The sequence below is a fragment of the Gavialis gangeticus genome, unplaced genomic scaffold (genome assembly GCF_001723915.1).
Source record: "Gavialis gangeticus isolate Ggan-Ray unplaced genomic scaffold, GavGan_comp1, whole genome shotgun sequence".
Lineage (NCBI taxonomy): Eukaryota > Metazoa > Chordata > Crocodylia > Gavialidae > Gavialis > Gavialis gangeticus.
In genome coordinates this window covers 27,384,285-27,396,768 of record NW_017728993.1, presented here as the reverse complement: position 1 = coordinate 27,396,768, position 12,484 = coordinate 27,384,285, and the positions used below count along the sequence as shown (strand labels likewise).

The 12,484-nt window shown below is 62.9% G+C and overlaps 1 protein-coding gene across 8 annotated transcripts in view; it reads left to right on the top strand.

The window, feature by feature from the left end:
* PTPRF (protein tyrosine phosphatase, receptor type F) overlaps positions 1-12,238 on the top strand; it is a 409,931-nt gene extending 397,693 nt beyond the window's left edge. For all 8 annotated transcript variants that reach the window (XM_019501453.1, XM_019501457.1, XM_019501455.1 and 5 more), the window contains 9 exons: positions 1,605-1,724; positions 2,313-2,467; positions 4,258-4,543; positions 7,409-7,587; positions 8,916-9,042; positions 9,249-9,374; positions 9,496-9,650; positions 10,079-10,214; positions 10,642-12,238. In XM_019501453.1, the coding sequence (XP_019356998.1) occupies positions 1,605-1,724; positions 2,313-2,467; positions 4,258-4,543; positions 7,409-7,587; positions 8,916-9,042; positions 9,249-9,374; positions 9,496-9,650; positions 10,079-10,214; positions 10,642-10,710 (1,353 nt within the window). In that variant the 3' untranslated portion in view covers positions 10,711-12,238. The remainder of the gene's footprint in view (positions 1-1,604; positions 1,725-2,312; positions 2,468-4,257; positions 4,544-7,408; positions 7,588-8,915; positions 9,043-9,248; positions 9,375-9,495; positions 9,651-10,078; positions 10,215-10,641) is intronic.
* The last annotated feature ends 246 nt before the right edge of the window (positions 12,239-12,484 follow it).

Below are 12,484 nucleotides of genomic sequence, written 5' to 3'. Positions count from 1 at the left end.
TGCCGGGGTCATTTGACCCCAGTACTCTTTCCTGCCATGGCAGGCAGTCAGACTCAATGATCTGCTCAGGTCCCTTCCGACCCGACCAACTATGAAACTATGAATCCAGTGGGCATCACTGCTTGCCCTGCCGCAGACCTCGGGCCCTGGCGCAGAGGTGGGGACGTACCTGGTCAGCACCTCCGTCCGCCCCCGGGACCTCGCGAGCAAAGCAGGCAGGGGAAGCTCACCACACAGGCGTGCAGAGAGCACAGAGCGGAGCTGGGCGCCCGCGGCGGGGGTCCAGAGGGACGTGCCAGCAGGGCCTGGGCACGTTCCTGACATTCGTGAGAAGCGCGCGGTGCCAGAGGACACCGTCCCTCATCTGCTTTAGTGCCACCATGCGTCGGCTCCCACGTAAAATTTACAGAGCTTGAAAATGGAGCATAAACGTTATGGGTAAATTTGGCAGAAAATGTGCCTGACTCTTATCTGGTCATGAATAAATAATTTTCAATTACGAGCCCGAGCGCCGCTCCTCTCCCACACAGGGAGCGCTCCCGAGCTCAGGTCCGCGCTTGTGCAAACCACACGCCTCGGGGGCAGGGAGCTGGCCTCCCATGGCCGCTGTGCAAACAACCCAGGCTCTGGCCCCGTCAGCGGTGGTGCTGTCTCTCCGCGTCCAGCGAGATGGCAGGCCGGCAGGGAGGAGACCCGCAGACGCACGCCCCTGGGGTTCACGGGGAATCTGGCCCCTTCCACGCCAGGTTTGCTTTCCCTGAGCAGGAGGGACTCGGGGCTCGGCGGCTGGTGAAGGGCCCGGCTGCAGCTGCCGCTCACCGGTGAGGACCGAGGTTCGCGGTGAAGGCAGGTCTGCGCCCGCTATGGCCCTGCTGCAGCCAGCTGTCCGAGCCCCGGGACCGGCCCTTGCTCCTGGCGGCACGTGAAGCCTCACGTCCGTACTGGGCACGTGCTGCGCTGGGGTCCCGCGTGCGCTGGTGCTCCCAGCTGCACCCCTGCAGGCGCTCGGATCTCGGGGGGTCCAATCCTGACCACGGCAGACGAGCCCCCCCCCCGTGAGCAGAAGGAAGCAGGCTGCAGCCACCCTGCGTTGCTTGCTCTGTTGAGGCCCCCTGCCCCTCCCCCCATTGCAAATGGCTTCAATTAAAAGGCTGAACTCCATTGATTTCTAATTAAGCCTGTTGTCTCACTTCCCACGCGCCCCCTGTAAACACATGCAGCTGATAATTAAGTTTACTATTTCATGACAAGCGCCAACGATCTCCCATTCATCCGCTCCCCCGGGGCGGGCGCCATCCCCCGCGCGGCTCGCACGGCTGGGGACGCAGTCTCGCTGCTGCCGGCGCGGCGGAGGCGCCTGGGGCCACGCTGCACAGGCCGTCCAGGGCTGGAGACAGCAGCGAGCAGCACCCGAGTCTGGGGGACAGGGGAGCTGGTGCTGCAGCCTGCCGGAGGGGTGCACCCCAGTGAGGCCTGCCGATTGCTGGCCCCTGCACGTGGTGCCTGTTAGACCGGGCAGGGCCAGGCAGCTCCACTGTGGCACAGCCCCGCTGTCCCAGCCAAAAGGGCCAGACCCTGACCCTGCCTTCTCTCCTGTCCTGCAGGTGAAGTGTGACCAGTACTGGCCAAGCCGAGGCACCGAAACCTACGGGATGATCCAGGTGACGCTGCTGGACACGGTCGAGCTGGCGACCTACATGGTCCGGACCTTTGCCCTGTACAAGGTAAGGACCAGCTCCAGCTGCTCTTGCCCTGGCCCATGCCTCCTGTGCCCTGGGTGCCTGGCAGGGGACCCTGCTGTCCTCTCCCTGCACCAGCCGCTGTCAGAGCGGCCCAGGCTGGCACGGCACCCAGGACAGGAGCCCTTGCCTGGCACAGGCAGGCGTCAAGCCCTGCAGCCTGTTTCCATATTCTCCAGTAGCAGCGGGTCCTGTGCAAGGGTCACAACCACGGATGCTGGCGGGAACACCTGCCCTTTGCGGCAGGTATTCACACCCCAGGGGCCTGCGGGCACGCCTGGGCATTTCTGGCCGGTATGCACACATCGGTTGTCCTCTTGGCCATGCCACGATCCAGGGTTCATAATGCATTATGCGCTGCTGCGGATGGGTTCAAGCCGCTGTGCCCTGCACTCCTGGGACCTGGAGGGTGTAACCATGGGGCAAAGGGCTTACACTTCGGCTGCAGGGGCAGATGCCCCAGGGAGCACGTGTGCAGTTCCACCCCCAGCCCAGCCCGGCCCTCCCCTGTGAGCTGCTGTGGGGAGATGGGCCTCGTACTGAGCGGCGTGTGCCCATGGGTTTCCTTGGCAGAACGGCTCCAGCGAGAAGCGAGAATTGCGGCAGTTCCAGTTCATGGCCTGGCCCGACCACGGGGTGCCGGAGTACCCCACGCCCATCCTGGCCTTCCTGCGGCGGGTGAAGGCCTGCAACCCGCCTGACGCCGGGCCCATGGTCGTCCACTGCAGGTGAGAGGCTCGCGGGGGGAGTGGGCCTGTTCTGTAAGGCTGCCGAGGGGTGGGCTCGGGTGAGTGGCCAGCGCCCTGGGCTGCCCGGCTAACGGGAATGTCTTAGCAGCAACACACCGCTTTCTGCCTGCTGAGCTCTGCACCTGCGGCCGTGTCTCCAGCCCGGCCTGGGCTGGGAACAGACCGGGGCCTGCGGCTGCCACAGGGGCACGGTTTGTACAGTCAGATCATAGGATCAGAAAACGAGGGCTGGAAGGGACCTCAGGGGGTCACATCTAGTCCAACCCACTGCTCGAAGCAGGACCAGCCCCAACTACATCATCCCAGCCAAGGCTTTGTCTACCCGGATCTTAAACACCTCCAAGGATGGAGACTCCTCCACCTCTCTGGGGAGCCTGTTCCAGTGCTTCACCACCCTCCTCATAAGAGTTTTCCCTAATATCCAACCTAAATTTCCCTTGCTGCAACATGAGCCCATTGCTCCTTGTCCTGTCGTCTGCCCCCACTGAGACCAGCCCAGCTCCATCCTCTTTGCAGCCCCCCTGCAGGGAGGTGAAGGCTGCTCTTCAGTCCCCCTCGGTCTTCTCTTCTGCAGACTGAATCAGCCCAGACCCCTCCTCCTCTCCTCACCAGTCCTGTCTCGCAGCCCCCAACCATTTTCCTTGCCCTCTGCTGGACTCTCTCCAATGTGTCCACATCCTTTCTGTAGTGGGTGGCCCACAGCTGGACACAGGACTCCAGATGTGGCCTCCCCAGTGCTGAATAGAGGGGAAGAATAATTGCCCTCCATCCGCTGGCAGTGCTGCTAGTAACACTGGTATGGCTCATCGCCATTCGGGACAGAGGGGCTGAGGATTCAGCGCTGCCCCGAAACACTACGTGCCCAGCATAAACACAGAGCGTGGCTGCCCTGCAGCCGGGCTTCCCACGTGGACGCACCTGTGCAGACACGGCCTGGACGCGCCCCAGTGCAGCAGTGTCCTCACACACTTCAGAGCTGTTAATAGGAGCCTGCTCCCATCCCACCTCACACCCAAGCTTCAGTGTCCATCGTACATGGGCCGGCAGAGCGGGACCACTACCGAGCCAGCCGCTCACCAGCCGCCCTCGCTGCTGCTGCTGCTGCCTCGTGCAGCGTTTACCTTTGTCTCGCCATGCTCCGTTTCTGCGGGGAGCGGGTGTAGCTAATACCAAACGAGCCACAGCAAGGTTGGGTTAACGGCTTTCCTGGGTCAGAGCCCCCCCAAGGCCATGCCTGCTGATGGCTGGGGGCAGGCCAGCAGGTAGGGAGAGCCGCCGTCCATGGCTGCCACAAGGTGCAGGGACCGCTCTGGGCTGAGAGCTCCCAGAAGCCACGAACACACGTGGTGACAAGCTCAGGGTGAAGTGTGAACTGCCAGGTGCCCTCCCTTCCCTCCCGTCTGGCATGTCCTCACCAAGGGGGACGCAGCGAGTCCAAGCCAGGAGCAGACTCCAGGTCTCCCGACCATCTCGCCCCACGCCCTGTCCTTGCTTACAAGTCCATCCTTCCTCCCTCTCTCCTGGCCACTTCTCGGGGTGGTGGCGGGCCAGCCAGGGTCCCTCCTGCTGGGTGGGTGGGAGGAAATGCTGGAGACCCAAGAGGGCTGTGAGGTGGCTTTGTGCTCCCCCGTCCTGTCTCCCATTCTGCTCAGACAGCCAGCACCTTGGGGTGGGGAGGGACCACCTTCCTCTTCCAGCTTAATGCAGCTGGGCGGTGGGGGAGGTCTCGGGGGCCGGGGCTAGCTCAGTTGTGCGCTCTACTCCGGCAGTGCTGGCGTGGGCAGGACAGGGTGCTTCATCGTCATCGACGCCATGCTGGAGCGGATGAAGCACGAGAAGACAGTCGACATCTACGGCCACGTGACGTGCATGCGCTCGCAGCGGAACTACATGGTGCAGACCGAGGACCAGTACATCTTCATCCACGAGGCCTTGCTGGAGGCAGCCACCTGTGGCAACACCGAGGTGCCCGCCCGCAACCTCTTCGCTCACATCCAGAAGCTGACCCAGGTCCCGCCGGGCGAGAGCGTCACCGCGATGGAGCTGGAATTCAAGGTGAGCCAGAGCGTGCTGCCACCCCGGGGGGGCCCGCGGCACTGGGGCCTCTCTGCATCCCCCCAGAGCCACGAGCAGCCAGCTGCGGGGCTGTCAGCAGCGCTGCAGAGCACGGCAGGTCTCATTATCCTTTGACAAATTTCTAAACCCCCCGTGCCCTGCATTTCTGCTCCATGTGTCAGGGGGTTTAAGCCTCCCCCCGAGGCGCTGGGTGCTGCAGCCCAGGCTGGGGTTGGGGCTGGGCTGTGCCAGTGCTCCTGCTGGTACCAGCCCCGCAGGGTCCTGGCTGGAGGGTCTTGCCCGTGTGCTCAGACTCAGATCAAAGCCATATTTGGGGTCAGGAAGGGATTTTACCCCATGTTCAGACCGATACAGGCTGGGGGGGTTGTGTTCCTCTGCAGCGGGGCATGGCCTGTGCCTGGGATCGCTTGAGCATAGGTTGACAACCTTTTATACAAGCAGGACATTGGCTGCTGTGGTCCCCCTGCTCTCCCTGGCAGGTTCGGGTGTTAGGTCTGTGCTAGGTCAGGGTTTGTAGCTGTCTTACGAAGTGTTTGGATGAGGGATTGTTGTTTTGCACAGGGCTGATCCTGCCTCAGGCAGGGGTTTCACTAGACGTGACCTCTGCAGGTCTCTGTCATCCCAGCTTCTCTGGGATTTCTATGATTACCCACGTAGGAGGCAGTTGCTCTATACAATTCAAATGTATTGTATTGTGTGTTGGCTGTGTGCCCTCCCCAGCTTGGCAGCTTCTGGGAAGGATGCAAAAGGCAGCTGGAGGCATGGGTCTCAGCAGCGACCTCTGCCTCCGCTCCAGGTTCACTGTGCGTTAGCGGCGATGGATGTGAGTGCAAGCACTATGTCTGGGAACGGCTTCAGTGCATGCATCCGAAATGCTTATAGCCTCCTCTCCCCGCTGAGGAGTGCCGGGATGATTTTACCTCCTCCAACCCGGGGTGTCCGGGCTGGGTGGCTGCTGCGCTCAGGCCTGCTGGAGCAGGGTCTTGCACAACAGACCCAGTGCTGAGCACAGCTGTTCACTACAGCCTTGGCGATGGGAGCTGGCATTAGTCCCACCCACACGTGTGCAAGGGGGTCCGGCTTCTGCGGGGAGGCAGCCGAGCAAACCCACTGCAAAATGAACTGCTGCAGCCTCACCCTGGGCATTTCCTCCCAGTGAAAAAGGATCTGGAGAGGCAAAATATTGACTTTCCGCTCAAAGGGGGAAAGGCAGAAATGGGTCTGCTCCACAGCCGCCTGAGCTGCCGCTGCCTTGGGCTTGGGGCGCTGGGGCGGTCCCTGCGGAGCCAGGGAGCTGTTGCTCTCCGGGGGACCTGCCATGAGAGGCCGCTCCTGGGACCTGTGGAAATGGATCCCACACGGGAGGCAGCCGGGGGGGGACTCTGTAGGAGAGCGTCTCGGGACCTGCAGTGGCCCAATGATGTTGGTCTCCGTGGCAGTGTCCATGCACCTGCCCCAGGAGAGCCGGGGTGGAGTGCGGGCTCCGGTCGTGCTGCAGGGGCTGGCAGCATTGCTTGCCAAGGGGCAATCACGCTGTCCCGACAGCCCCTGCCCCATAGCCCCAGGGTACAGACCGGCTGCTCCAGGGCATCTTTCAGGGGCCTGTTGTCTGCGTGTCTGGCAGCACATCTGAGTGCTGCCTCCTTTGCCGTGAGTCCAGCTGTGCAGAGGAAGCCATGAAGCCTCTCTGAGAGACTGAGATTTCCTGGAGCTAAAATGGCACCAGTTTTACAGCCCCTTTTTGGACTTTCCGGGGACAAAAGTCACTGGCAAGATCCTGCTGGGAGCCAGGAATCTTCTCCTTCCTAGTGGGAGAAAGCCCCTTTCCCTGCAGAGCAGGACAGCACGGCGCATCGGCCGGGGAGTCTCACGATTGCTGGGTCAGAGAGCTGCCCTGCTCCGGGGCCGTGCCCTGTGGCCCGCAGGCGGAGGGCCAGGAACTTCCAGCCGTGGGGAGAGGACACGTGCCTGCGGCTGGCAGAGATCCCGAAGGCTGCCCCGAGGGTTGGACCCACTGCTTAGAGGCAGGGAGGGTGTTTGCAGAGGGCAGTAACTGAAGGCAATGCCTCATGGCTGAATGCACACATGCACCGCACCTCACGGCTCTGCAGCAGTCAGGCTACGTCCGTGCCTGACATGAGCTTGTGAACCAGGCCAGGCCCTGGGCACGTGACAGGCTGTGGGGTTGTTCGGTGGAGCGACCAGAGGGCATTGCCAAGGGCTTTTTCTCGGGTCCGTGTTTCTCAGTGTCGTGGGAGTCACCCCAGGCTGGCCAGGGGGCCTCTGACGGTGCTCCGGGCATCAACCTTATAGATCCAGCATGGTACAATGCCAAATCCCACCACAGGAACGTCCCCCTTCTCCCGGGGAGGGGCAGAAAGACCCCAGACTCCCCACTCCTGGGCCAGTGGTTCGCAGTGCAGTGCCAGTCGCAGAGGGAGGATGAGGGAGGGCGGCAGGTGGGCACAGGAGCTGGTGTGCCGAATGATGCTGGGGCGGCTGGCATGCGGGGATGGGCAGCAGGTGCTCATCACCAGTGTTGTGCTGACAGATGCACCGTTTCACAGCAGAGGCCCACGGAGGGCCTGGCCTCACAGGCCGGGGAAGGTGCAGCTCGCAGCTGCTTGCCTGTGCAAGAGCGGGGCCAGGCCGCAGCACATGCGGCTCCTCCCTGCTCCCCATGGCCTGGGGCAGTGGGCGCCGTGGGCTGCTGTGCCATGCAACGGGTGCGAGCAGTGTCCATGCACAGCCCCATGGGGCCTGCCACCTGCCCCTGCAATAGCACGTCCGGCCTTGCCACGTGTGCTCCAGCACGTGCCCCTAACCCGCTCGCTCTCCTTGCAGCTGCTGGCCAACTCTAAAGCACATACCTCACGTTTCATCAGTGCCAACCTTCCCTGCAACAAGTTCAAGAACCGCCTCGTGAACATCATGCCGTACGAGCTGACGAGAGTCTGCCTGCAGCCCATCCGGGGCGTCGAGGGCTCCGACTACGTCAACGCCAGCTTCATCGACGGCTACAGGTGATGCCCGAGGGGGATGCTGGGGCAGCCCACGCCATCCTGAACTTCCCCCAGGCGGCAGAGACACCCGGGGTAGGAGTGAGGGAGCCAGCAGCGCCGCCAGCCTGCTTTTGGCTTCCCGCAGGCCTGAGCCACTTCCAGTCGGGTCTCTGCTCCGATTCAGAGCAACGCTGCGCCAGGGCCGTCCCATCCTGTCCGCTGCGCCCAGCGCTCCTTCCACTTGTCCAAGGAGATAGACAGGCGCCTCTGTATTAGCTCTGTTGTTTCCTCCTGTGCCGCCCCCTCCCGCCCTGCAGCACCTGGCTTTGTATGAGGCCTTGTAAATCCACCTGGGCACTGCCGTGCTCCTGGGCCTGCGCATTACAGCCATCCTACAAGGCGTTCGTTAACTTTTAGCACCGCTGGAGCAATTAAGCAATAGAGGGGGGCAGCAGGAGGCACGCCAGGCCCCGTCGTGAGTCTTGCTCTGGCCCTTCCCCCTCACTGAGCCCCGCAGGTGATGCTGCATCCACGTGCCATGGGGAGGGCCCCGTGGGCACAGCTCAGCCCACAGCCGGTCCCGGCTCAGGGCCTGATCCATGCACGATGGCTGGATGCTGGGGGCAGGGGCACTCCCAGGGGCTCCTCGTGCCCTGCGGCCGCCTGCCACTTGCCGTCTGGGTCTCTGGCCCAGGCCGCACACGGCAGCTGAGGCAGGAGCTGGGGTCCAGGCACGCAGCTGTGCTGCGGGTCATCGCCCCATTTTGGACAGGCGCGGCCCACGTGGGGGCTGTCGCCCCACTGGCAGCGGGTGGAGGAGCACCAAGCATCAGGCTCATGTCACGAAACCGCCAGGTTCTCGCAGCTGCCGGGACTGTCGGAGATGCTGCCAGGTCTTGTGCCGGGCTGTGGCAGCCCTCTCTGAGGGGGTGAGGGCAGAGGCTGGGCCCAGCCCCGCTCTCCCTTTCCCTGTGAAAGCTTTGGGGTTTTTTTACAAAGGCGGGTGTGGAAAAGCCGCCAGCCCTGGTAGAGCACAGGAAGCATTTGCAGCGTCCAGAGGACCCGGGGCCTCCCTGCATGGACAGAGTGCAGTGCCACCACCGCCGGGGTTGCTCGTGGGTTCCCACAACCCCTGTCCTCCAACGCCATCCCTTGGGGACTGGGTCACCCACTGCGAGTCACCTCTTCTCCCGGCGTCTGTTTGCCAATCCTGGCTGCCACGGAGCCACGGGCCCTTGCCCACGTGCCTGGGAGCTCAGCACCCAGCTCCCTGCACAGCGCTGGGAGTCACCACAGGCTGCCTGGGGAGCTTTCTGCCACGGGGCTGAACATAGTCTGATGTGTTGCAGGCAGCAGAAAGCCTACATCGCCACGCAGGGGCCGCTGGCGGAGACCACAGAGGACTTCTGGCGGATGCTCTGGGAGCACAACTCCACCATCGTGGTGATGCTGACGAAGCTGCGTGAGATGGGAAGGGTAAGGGCTGGCGATGCCCAGCGCATGGGCCGGGCCCACCCCGCTGGCTGCCTCCCTTTGGGGTCCCATGACTGTTTTCATGCTGTCCTAGAGGCATCTCCCGGGGTCTGGCCCTGCTCTCTGGTGGGGCCCAGTGCCCAGGATCCTGGGGAACGGGGGCAGTGGTGCTCGGCTGCGCTCACCCACGGTCTCTCTCTGGCCCGCAGGAAAAGTGCCATCAGTACTGGCCGGCAGAGCGCTCAGCCCGGTACCAGTACTTCGTGGTGGACCCCATGGCAGAGTACAACATGCCCCAGTACATCCTCCGCGAGTTCAAGGTCACCGATGCCAGGGTAAGTGCTGGGCAGAGCCCCCTCCTCCCACGTGCAGTGCGTGGAGACTGACGTGGGAGCCCCCCCACCCTCGCTGTGCGTGAGCAGAGGATGGACGTGGCCTTCTCTCCCGTGCCCGCAGGATGGCCAGTCGCGGACCATCCGCCAGTTCCAGTTCACGGACTGGCCTGAGCAGGGAGTGCCAAAGACAGGGGAGGGCTTCATCGACTTCATCGGCCAAGTGCACAAGACCAAGGAGCAGTTTGGCCAGGACGGGCCCATCACGGTGCACTGCAGGTGAGCACCGACGGGGACTGCTCCGCGTCTCAGAGCCCGTGGGGCGAGCGCAGCCCCTTTCCCCCGCAGGCACCTCCCCTGCTCTCCACTCACCCCCGCTGCTCAAGGGGGGGGGGGAAGTGCCACGTGGGGCCCCTCTGGGAAGCTGCAGAGGGAGGTATGAGACGGCTGTGCCAGCTCCGTGCCACGTGGAGGAGTATGCGCTGGGGGCCTCCTGCCTCTGCCCCGGCAAACCCCTCCTGGCCCCATCGAACAGGCATCCCCACCCCCTCGGCTGGGACAAACCCGGCTGCCTCAGGCCCCTTGGGGCTGGAGCAGAGCAGGTGGCTCCCAGGAGAGCTGTCGTCGTGGGGTGCGGGGGCCTTGCAGGGGCACTCGGGGAACGCAGCGCAGCTCGGCTAACAGCCCCTCTCCCCCGCACTGCGCAGCGCCGGGGTCGGCCGCACCGGGGTCTTCATCACGCTGAGCATTGTGCTGGAGCGGATGCGCTACGAGGGCGTGGTGGACATGTTCCAGACCGTGAAGACCCTGCGAACGCAGCGGCCCGCCATGGTGCAGACAGAGGTACGTCCTGCACACGGGGCCCTGCGGCTGCAGCTCCCAGTGCCAGACCGCCCCCCAGCCACATCTCCTGTACCCCGCACGGCTCAACCCCCCACGTCCTCCACGGGCCTCCAGCTCATCCGTGCCCCCTGTCTGTGATGTCTCTGCACCCCTGGGACCTGGGCAGAGCTGCTTCCCCGTGGTTTGGAGCATGAGAGCGTGGCCAAGGGGGTTGTGCCCAGCTCTCCCACCGTCACTCCAACCACCAGGCCATCCTTCCCCTCCTCGGTCTCCTCCACCCATCACACTGCTGCAGGAGGAGGTCACAGAGATTGGGGGTGAGGGGAGCTGTGCCCCTGCGTGGCGGGGGACCTCAGTGCCAACGCTGAGACCCCTGCCTTGCACGCGCCTGGCACCCTGCTTCACCCCTCTCCGTCCCGCCCTACAGGACCAGTACCAACTGTGCTACCGAGCGGCGCTGGAGTACCTGGGCAGCTTCGACCACTATGCAACGTAACCGGGGCTTTCCTCCAGCCGCAGCGGGAGCGTCACGGCGCGGAGACGGGTCTTTCTGAGCCACAGTCACCATCCTTCAGCCCTCCTGCACAGACAGCACTGCCGCGGGGCCGCAGCCCCACGACCGACCCATTCTGACCACTGCATTTAGGAACATTGCCCCAGCGCGGAAGGAGGAGCCCTGGCTCCCACAGCGTCTCCAGGCTCCGGATGAATTCCCGTCCGCGCGCGTCTCATCCCCTCTCACGTGGTTGCATTTCACAGCGAGGCTTTGGGTGGATGGAACGGGATCGTTTTTTATATGTACGATAGTTACTAGTGTTTTTATAATCCTTTCTCGCCGCCTTCCTTTTTTCTCTTGTCCTTTTTCTTTGTTATTTTGCAAGTCTTAATGTTTTGCCCCGGCCGAATGGGAGCCGTGAGGCTGTCGGGCTTTTGATTTACTCCTGCTTTACCGTCTGTACCTCCCCGGGGTGGGCCAGCCCCTGGCAGCGATGGCGCCGCCTCTTCGTGCCCAGCTTCCTCAGCTCACAGCTCTGGACCTTCATTCCCCAGCAGCTGCCTCTCCATCCTCTGTGGGACGTGAGGATCCAGAGAACCGGAGCTGAGCTACCGATCACTTTTTAGCCTCGTTTCCCGCACCCCCCACCCGTGTTCCCCTTGAAAGTTGGGAAGGGGCTGGGAACCACGGGAGGCGCGGCCGTCGCAAGCCGGGAGCCATTCGCTCCTATTAAAGCGCGTGTGAAACCAGCCCGGCAGTGACCGTGTGTGTCGGCAGATCCCGATAGGACGTGAGTGGTCGTCGCTGTGTTTGTCAGCCCCGGGCTCCACGCTGGGCAGCCTCCATCGTCTCGGCTCGCCGGGGAGGGGGTTGGAGGGCGAGCGGTGGCCTCGCAGCCAGATGGGGGTCCCGAGGCCGAGACACGTCCCTTTCCGCGGGTGTGCGTGCAGGCGCTGCTCTGTTGCCGAGGCAGCTCTCACCGATGAAGCAAATCGAGGCATCTTGCAAAGGGAAGGAGCGCAACGGGGCGGCTCCGGGGACCAGGGAGCTGGCGTGCTTCTGAGGCGGGGTGTATCTATCATTTCTGCTATCCTGCAAATGTTTAAAAGTCATTAGGATCTTGTACTTTCCGCTACTTCAGGACGTTCTAATGAACCAATGTGGCAAGACTACTGGACTTAATTTAATGGTACTATATATTAATCCTCCTTATTATATCACGCTTGCACTACAGGCGGGGAGAGGGCAGCCCTCTCCCGGGTGCATAGAGCTACGCCGGCAGGTGGTGGAGGGGTATCTACTTGTATTATCCGATGTATTCCGAATGTAACGAATCCGAGCTCCGCGGGGTCCGCGATCCAGGGTGGTGGTGTTGGAGGCACATTCATTTTTACCTTGTGGATGCATAGTGCTGTAGGGGTCACTGTTGTATACAGTCTGTTTTCTATTTGTTAATAAAAAAAAAAAATCTACAGCATCATTGCATAATTCTTGATGTTAATAAATTTGAATAATCGGGTTTCATACACGCTGGTGTCACTGTCTCGTTTCTTCAGCGGGGAACCGAAGCCTGACCGGGCCTTCGGCAGGGCAGTGGGGCTGGGCACTTGTGCCCTGCCTCGTGCCCCCCGCCGCAGCCTGGGAAAGGTCTGGGAGCCCTGGGGTGCCCGTCCATGCGGGGGCTGTCTCCGGGCTTCCACGGCCCAGAGGAAGGGGGAGTCCAAGGGCAAGATGTCGAGCCACGGGATGGAGACGTGATGAAGCTCTGCGCTGC